The sequence below is a fragment of the Lissotriton helveticus genome, chromosome 3_1, assembly GCF_964261635.1.
Source record: "Lissotriton helveticus chromosome 3_1, aLisHel1.1, whole genome shotgun sequence".
NCBI lineage: Eukaryota > Metazoa > Chordata > Amphibia > Caudata > Salamandridae > Lissotriton > Lissotriton helveticus.
Window position 1 is genome coordinate 1828174869 of NC_136061.1, and position 8125 is coordinate 1828182993.

Sequence of the window (8125 nt, forward strand, 5' to 3'; positions counted from 1 at the left end):
GATCTTTCCAGCCTCTAAACCCTTCAAGGTACTGGTACAGCGCTGAAGCTCAATGGGGTCTGCATGACCAAAGGCAGTTGCAAGTAGAGATCCACAAGCCTAGAGAATTGGGCTATGAAATTATATTGTGAAAGTGGACAGAAAGTTCTTCTGTCAACACGCTATATGCACACTGTTTCTTTTTCCTCGAGAATACTGCTGAGCTGAAAGCTCCAGGGACTACATGATCCTATAGCCCGGAAGCCCTATATGCTGCGAAAGCTCTCACCATCTACTATTAGGAGTCCGCTACACACATTGTAATACGTGGCAGCATGCCGGCACATCTAAGTCCCTGTAAGAAGTTTGGAAATGTGTACAGAATGTTCCTGAGTTGTACCAGCTCGGAGTGAAATTGTGAAACAAAACATACACTTTTACAGAAGGCATGGTCGGGGATGCCGGTGATCAGGAAACCCTAGCAGCAATCCCTACCTTGCAAAAAGACTCAGGTGTTGAATTTGCCCATGTGATAAATTTAAACAGAAGGCAGTACTCCTTGTTCTACCCATTGATCTCTGTGCTTCATACAGTGATGAAGTGAGATAGAAGCTGTTATTCCGTGCAGTGTTACAGAGCAATGGGATGAGGGCTCCCTGTTAAAGGCAGTGATACGTAGAAATTGAAAAGGTCTTCTTTGCTCTCCACAGTGATAAGGAAGATGTAATGCAGTGTTTTTTCTTTGTAATGTTTTTCCTTTATGTGCTGTTCTTTGGTTCTTCCAGTGTGTTCAATAAACTGTTTGTTTGACTTCTCAGATTCGTGAAGGAGAGACGCCCATCAATATCTCCGAACTTTAACTTCCTGGGCCAGCTTCTGGAATATGAGCAGAGTCTCAGTGTTCACAAGGCCTGGTCTGCAGGAGTACTGAAGACCTCAGGAGAGCACCTTCCTCCGCCAGACCTGGTGGAACCCCCTGATGGCACTGTTGCAACTGCAACATCTACCTCAGAAATGTCCGAGGGGGGAATTCACAGCACAAGAGCGGAGTTGGAAAGGCGGCACCCTGGAAATCCCAATCTTATTTCTCCCAGCACTCTGCAGCAAGGCCTCCGAGGCCTGCACCTGTCATCTGAGCAGGTTCTGGATACCAACCGCCTGAAGCGCTCCTTCTCCTTGGACATCAAATCAGCCTACACGCCTGGTGCGGAGGAGACCCCCAAGTTGAGCAGGTTGGAATCTGGTGGCTTGTCGCCATTCTCTCCATTGCCGGACTGCCCAGAGTGGCCTAGTGGGCCAGATCTGCTGCTGGAGGCAAATGTATGTCAGAGAAGAAAGCACCAACAACCACTGGTATCACCAGTGCATGGCCTGAATCTGAACTTTAGTGCATTGTGTGCTGGACACAAGAGTGCCAGCTCTCAGGACAACCTCACACAGAAACTTCGGCTTAGCCTGTCTGGGACACCACAGCTGGCAGTTCCCACCGAACCCTCATGCCTCGGCGGTTGGAGTGCACAAGTGGAGTCACCTAGCGAACCGTGCGCTACTGATACACCTTGGTACTTTGGCACTGAGCCTACATTGACTTCGGGGACCCTTTTCAGCACTTCCTACAGTACATTCGGCCACAGTACCCTCCAGACAAGCTGTGAGATAAGGTTGAGGGAAAAGCCTCGGCCAGAGCCCAGAGACAGTCGACGGAGCTGGCACGAGGAGGGTGCAGCTGAAATACAGTTCAAAAGGAGGAGCTGTCAGATGGAGTTTGAGGGGGGCATGTCAGAGTCCCACTCACGGGAAGATCTGGTCAAGCAGTCCAGTTTCTCTGGTAGTATGGAGGTAATTGAGGTGTCCTGACGCTGACCATATGGAGGAGGTATGGGATTCACTAGGGGGATATTATTTGTACACTTATATACCCAGAGAGCAAGATATCTAAACATGTCACCATTATATAGCAGGTGTTAATAGGGAGTCCCAAAAAAACTACAAAGCATTTGAATTCCTCCAATCTCAAAAGCCTCACCTTGGCTACTATTGCCTCAAGTGTGTTGGGGAAATGCTCCTGTCTCTCAGTCTCATTTTAATTGAGTAGAACTCCCCAAAAAGTTTGATGAGTTAGTGTTGTGGCAGTAGTGGGATCCACGTGTCAGGGGGGGTGGCTAGCGACAGTTGTGTTCAAGCTTCCACGGCTGTAAATGCACTGCAAGCTTCTCCTGGTTCAGCATGAGATGCATCAGCAGAATCTACTGTAGGCACTGGTACTAAGAAGCGGGGAAAGCTTCTGCGAGTTGAGACTGAGCTGGGCTTGACAGGGGTCTTCTTGCTAAATTTTATATGGAAGACTGGATGCAGCTCATGTGCTTCAGTAGAACTGGGATCCTGTGGTTCCTGTTCACCTCAGCTGTCAGCCCCTGGGAGAGCTGCTTGTGTAAGGAGCCTAACCTCTTCTTGACGTGGGGCAGGAAGAATCAAAGTGGTTGGAGTCAAAGGGATGATGGTATTAGTCTGGCTTTACTACTATCAGGAGCCCCAAACATGCGCCTACCCCAAATTGGCAGCAACCATTTTTTTTCATCAGGGTTAAAAATATCAAACAGAAGATGGAAAAAGTGAAGGACTATCCTGGGCGTTCCCAGAAAATGAGACTTTGTGTTCTGTTCTGTTGTGTTTAATTTGTTATTTATTGCGTGCTCTTCATTCAGGCAATGAACCGGAAGGTGGCACCGATGGGACTGTCCAGCATGTAGTGTTACCACGCTATTTATTGAGAGCTTTTTATTTTGGCAATGAACAGGAAGGTGGCACCGATCAGAGACTGTCCAACCTGCGGTGCCACCCTGCTATTTATTGAACTCTTCATTCTGGCAATGAAGATCAAGATGGCGCCGTCGAGACTGTCCAATCTGAGGAGCCACCATGCTATTTAATGAACTCTTCATCCTGGCAGCGGGCGGCTGGTCGGTGCCTGCGGTGTCACAGTGCTATTTATTAAACTCTTCATTCAGGCAATGAACGGGAGGGCCGCCCCTGCGGGATTCTCTCGATGCTGTTTGCACTGTACAGTATTTAAAGGCGGGAATGCTGCTCACTAAAGCAATACCAGACGTTAACTTGGACTTGTCTTTTGTAGCACCTGACCTGCATCAGCTCTTGTTCTTTCTCCTTTTTCTTCTTGTCTGTCTTTTTCCAGTCTCACTCTACCTTTTCCTGTGTGTGTTTCTCTTTTATTTTGTCTCACTCATCCCCCTCTTTCTTCCACTCCCTAAATGTCTTTTCCTAAGGTTTCTTTCAGCTCCAGTCCTCTCAATTATTTTTCTCAGTGTTCCGCTGTCTGTTCCTACTTCGGTTTCTCAATCGCCATAAGTGTGAGGCCATTACAAAAAGGGCAAATATTAATTTGCATTATGGCGGAGTTGGTGACCAATGATGAGGGACATTTTTGCGTCCGTGTGCTTAGAGGTGTTAGCATTCGGTTCGAATGGGCTCCCTCTCGGGAGAAATCCTCTGATTGGAGCAATGCCTCTCCCCATAATCCCAAAGGTTTCTTGTGTTGGCAGGAACTACCTGACACTAGCATCAACACCCAAATTATTATTGCTTTAATAAACCAAAAAATGGAGCTGGAGTCAGAAGTAAAGGGGACTGCTGTAACCAACAGTGTTTTTTTTTTCTCATCAAGGAGTAGAAGGGTTTGTCTTTTTGGTGATTTCCCAATCAAGCAGTTTTAGAATGAGCGGTGTCTTAAAAACAGCACTAAATGATTTTGTCAGCAGGCCCATTATCCCAGAACAGAGGGCGCACTTTTACTTAGCTGACACCACCCACTGATGTTTCTTTTTTTTTTATTTGGCCACCAAAACTACAAAATCATATGAAGTCCCAAGCCGCTGCTCTCCCTTACTACAGAGGGGAGGATTTATTTAGCCGTGTCAATGTTTTTAAAAGGGAGACATCAGAGAACAGGAGCAAACTCTCCATTCCATATTTTGTTCTTTGATGAATTTCTTTCAAGGGATTCATCACATTTTAAGGTATTACTATTCATTATTGATAGTGTGTTTGTGAATGACAGAAGTGCGTGATTTCTACCCTTTGCTGTCACAAAGAACCCTTTATGCTCCTGAGCGCTCCCAAGCCCAGTAAGCTGCAATTCCCCCTGGTTTTCGAATATCTGACCTGTTGGATTGGGGGAATGATCGCGGTTCTTATATCATTACCACTTTGGTAACTTAAAAACTAATACTGACAGTATCCTTAGAATCTAGAGGGCATGGTTGTGGAATACACTTTTCCATTCAGGAAGTGGGAGCTGTGCTGATTACAGTGAAAAGTAGCTGGGAATGACCCTGGGGAAGTCACCAAGGTGGTTGGCATGAAGAGGTGTTTGTGGTATGGTGGTCATTCTTAAAGTGTTTACAAAACAGGCGACTCTCCCTTAAAATGAAACCTTGGTGGGGATAACAGCAGAAAGCAATCACCCAAAGAGAGACGAGTCCGGCTTTCCTGGTGGCAAGAGAAGGTGCCAGTTGCCCTCATGGTCAAGCTTGCTAGAGGTTTTCGTGGGGCATAGGTGACAAACATTATGCGGGACCCTTCCCTGATTTTATGGTGACCATGTCTGCTATGGTTACCTGCCTATTAGAGAATATATTACAACAGTGGGCTACGTCGACTTTTGTAAATCCATACATAAATTTAGCAGTAGCAGCACGAGACCTCGAAAAGAGGGGCAATTATTCCGGCTGCTCCCTCCGTGTGATGGCCCTGCTCAAGGTTCAACTACGCCATGGGTGTCTAGCATAGTCCAAGAGGGTGTTTCCATGCCTGATATCCTGGATGGGTAGTAATTAAGCAAATAGTTTTCAGTATGAATCATTGTATGTAAATATATCATAAACGGCTATCCTGAAAACGTGGCATGTGTGCACCTTCCTCTCCTGGACCTGTCGTTTGCACTCATCTTATGTATTGTTAGAAGTGTAGTACATAGAATTCTCAGAATTTCAAACATTGCTACTAACCAGCCTGCCATCCCTTGTCATGATTAACTATGCATGGACATTACAGGATAAACTCATCATTTCGAATAATGAAATGTATGTGATCTACAGGATCACGTCCACCTGAAGCAGTTAACTGGGACTTCCTGCACGCTACTCTCTAGCCCAGCCACCACCTTCTCTCCGCTGATTGCCCGACATCCTAGCCAGCCTTTATATTCGCTGAGTGGGTTGAAACATAGCCTTGTAAGAAGCTCAGGACTGCTAAAAAACACAAGTGCATGTTCACTCACTGACAGAGAGGTGAAGACAGCTCGTTTCAGCACTAGAAGGCGGGAACGGTCGCCACACTCGGACCTTTGGTGCAGTGTGGTACCCTTACAAGATAGAGACTTTATCGACCCGGGTTTCACCGGATCGGGGCAGTGGAAATAAATAGTGCATGAAGAGTGCCCAGTCTCAAAAGAGATGCCTTTTGGATATGATACACAGAGTTAGGGAAGTCCCATTTTGGAGTTGAGGCTGACCTCACCTTACAGTTGGTAAAAATGAATCGTACCACGCCACTGCGTGTCTCTCTAAAATTACACCTTTCCTGTTATGGATTTTTAGAATATGTATGTCAAAAGTTGGTACTAGTTCTCCATTAAGAGCAAGACAACCCCACATTGCAGAGCTGAAACACATTTACTCCACCGATTTATGAGCGAGTGAAAATGCACTTATTTTTGTATGCCAACCACTCGCAAGATTAAAAATGAACATTGCTAATGTATGTAGCCGTACACTGATTCCGTTTTGATTTTATCACCACTCTTGAGATGTGTAGCATTATATAGACTGTCACCTACCCTACATAGCCTAAATAAGGGTAAATATAGTGAGGGAATAAGTGGACAGGAAACATTAGCGTCAGACTGGTTAGGAGGGAGCTTGACAAGGCTCTCATCCCCATTGTCATCATTGGTACCTCATACAGTTTCAGCTACCTGATGGATCCGGCTACTTCAATAAATACCCATGATATACCTTACATAATATAGGGGTGCACCCATGTTTCCAGTGGGACTCTAATTACAGTTCGACTGAACACTTCTTGGGAGTTTTCTTATCCCAACATCATCTTGTGCTAGTAAGAGCACTCAAAATATATAACAATTGGTGATCACATTTTGAGTTGTTAATATGGGTTTCACTTGTAACCTACGTCAGATTCTAGCCCTACATTCTGTTCCATCGCCCTCCCCTCCAATTTCTAGATGGATTTAGGACAGGTGGTCATCCATCGACGTCTGGGGTTTGCTCCTTAAGCAACACCACCCAACAGACGTGGGGGTATGAGATTCCAAGCAGCAAGTGGGATCGAAACAATTATTGTTTGAAGTCTTACTTTTTGAATGTTGAACAGGCAGAACACTTCCTCCTTTTGTTACCTAGTCACACTGCCCAAAACCACCCAGTCCATCTGCAGTCCATACCCAGTCATACTGCCATAAACACACAGTCACACTATGCTGACTATAGCCAGTCAGACTTTCCGAGCTTCAACCAGTCATACAGCCTCGTCGCACCCTGTCAGACTGCTTCAACTTTATCGTCATCGTAAAATAGTTTATTTTGGTCAAAAGATTCCTAAAAACAAACATACATACATAAATAGACCTAGGAAATACCTACAGCTAAATATAATAATGAAATGCAATTCATCACATAATTAGAGGGCTAGTTTCAGGCATTCTCTTATTCTGAGTTCAGCATTAACAAGAGATCTCCAAACACATAAAGACAGGAATGTAGCATTTTAGAGAAATTAATGCAGCTCAACAGTTTTGAATCTCCCCATCCTTTCATCCTGGATGTAAAAGTTTCCTTTTTGGGGATCCTATAAAAATAGCAGAGGAATGTATCATATAGCATGGACCGGCTGGGTATGTTATCGCCCAGGCATAAAGGCGCGTGCTCCTGGATGTTCTACATTTTGTGAAACCAACTTTCTAATGAAGAGGCTCAATCAAAATCTAGTCGCAGTTGCTTTATTGTAGTGATAATACACATGCATCCAATAATAGTTCTTACTACCTGTAGTAGCTAAGGATAAAAAAAGCCTTTGCTTTGGGTTTTGTGAGCTCACTTGATTCTTCAAACTTTAATACCTAAACAGGTAGCCCTCAAGATGCTTCCATTCTAAAAGTGAGGTTATCTGGGGACACTAAAATGCTTAAGCAGCCTATTTTATTAAAACAGCTAACTGGTCACACAATGGAATGGTCTACACGTAATCCAGGGCAACAACGTCCCTTTAAAAGACCTAATCAGAGTAGCAGTTGGACTACTTGAAACTGAAAGAAATAGGTAGAGGGGAGCAGTGCTGGATCTAATTTTAATGTTTGTCCCAGTTTTTGTTAGATAATATAGTTTGCAGTGGAGTACTTGACCTCTAAGATTCTCTTTAAATGTCTGGTCGCTGCCATTTGGATTCGGTCAGCTTTATTAATAACCCCAACCTCTTCGCTAGAACTTAAAATTAAAGATGTTTCCCATCGATGGTACTTTAGTTAAGCCATTCCTTTTGGGGAAGGCTAAGGTACAACCAGGGTGCAAATTTCATCGTAGCTAGATTAATATGAATCTTCCAGGACAGTTTGCAATCTGACTAGAGCCATAGATAAGTAAATGCTGACACTTTAGACTTCGTAATTATCAGACCATAATTATTTTTTTTAACTTCAGCTCTCCTATGCTCATAATTTAAGATCTATCGAAATTTGTTTTGAGACCTAATTCACTCCAAATGAGCTCAGTGCTTCAACCTATCCTGTGCCAATATCCTAACCTCATCCAGTCACATTGCCACAGCACAACTGTGTCGCACTGCACTAATTCTATTAAGTCGCTTTCCCCCCAATGTACTAGACCTCATTATGTTCTGGCTTGACAGCACAGCTGTCGCCAGACAAAAATTTGAGAACCGCAAACAGAGGGGCTTTGCCTCGACCCACATGTTGGGAGCCAGGAGTACATATTTCGATTGGGCAGAAGTTGTGTGCTTCAACATAAAAGTGCTTGCCCTCCACACAGTGATAATACTGTTTATGTATCCAGCCACATACATCTTTAACTTTCAGGGGCACACACATGCCACT

At 44.5% G+C, this 8125-nt stretch overlaps 1 protein-coding gene across 2 annotated transcripts in view; it reads left to right on the forward strand.

Moving 5' to 3' along the window:
• Window positions 1-3092, forward strand: part of DUSP8 (dual specificity phosphatase 8) — a 92555-nt gene extending 89463 nt beyond the window's left edge. For both annotated transcript variants that reach the window (XM_078682756.1, XM_078682757.1), the window contains one exon: window positions 798-3092. In XM_078682756.1, coding sequence (XP_078538882.1) covers window positions 798-1836 — 1039 coding nt within the window. In that variant the 3' untranslated portion in view covers window positions 1837-3092. The remainder of the gene's footprint in view (window positions 1-797) is intronic.
• Window positions 3093-8125: the final 5033 nt, after the last annotated feature.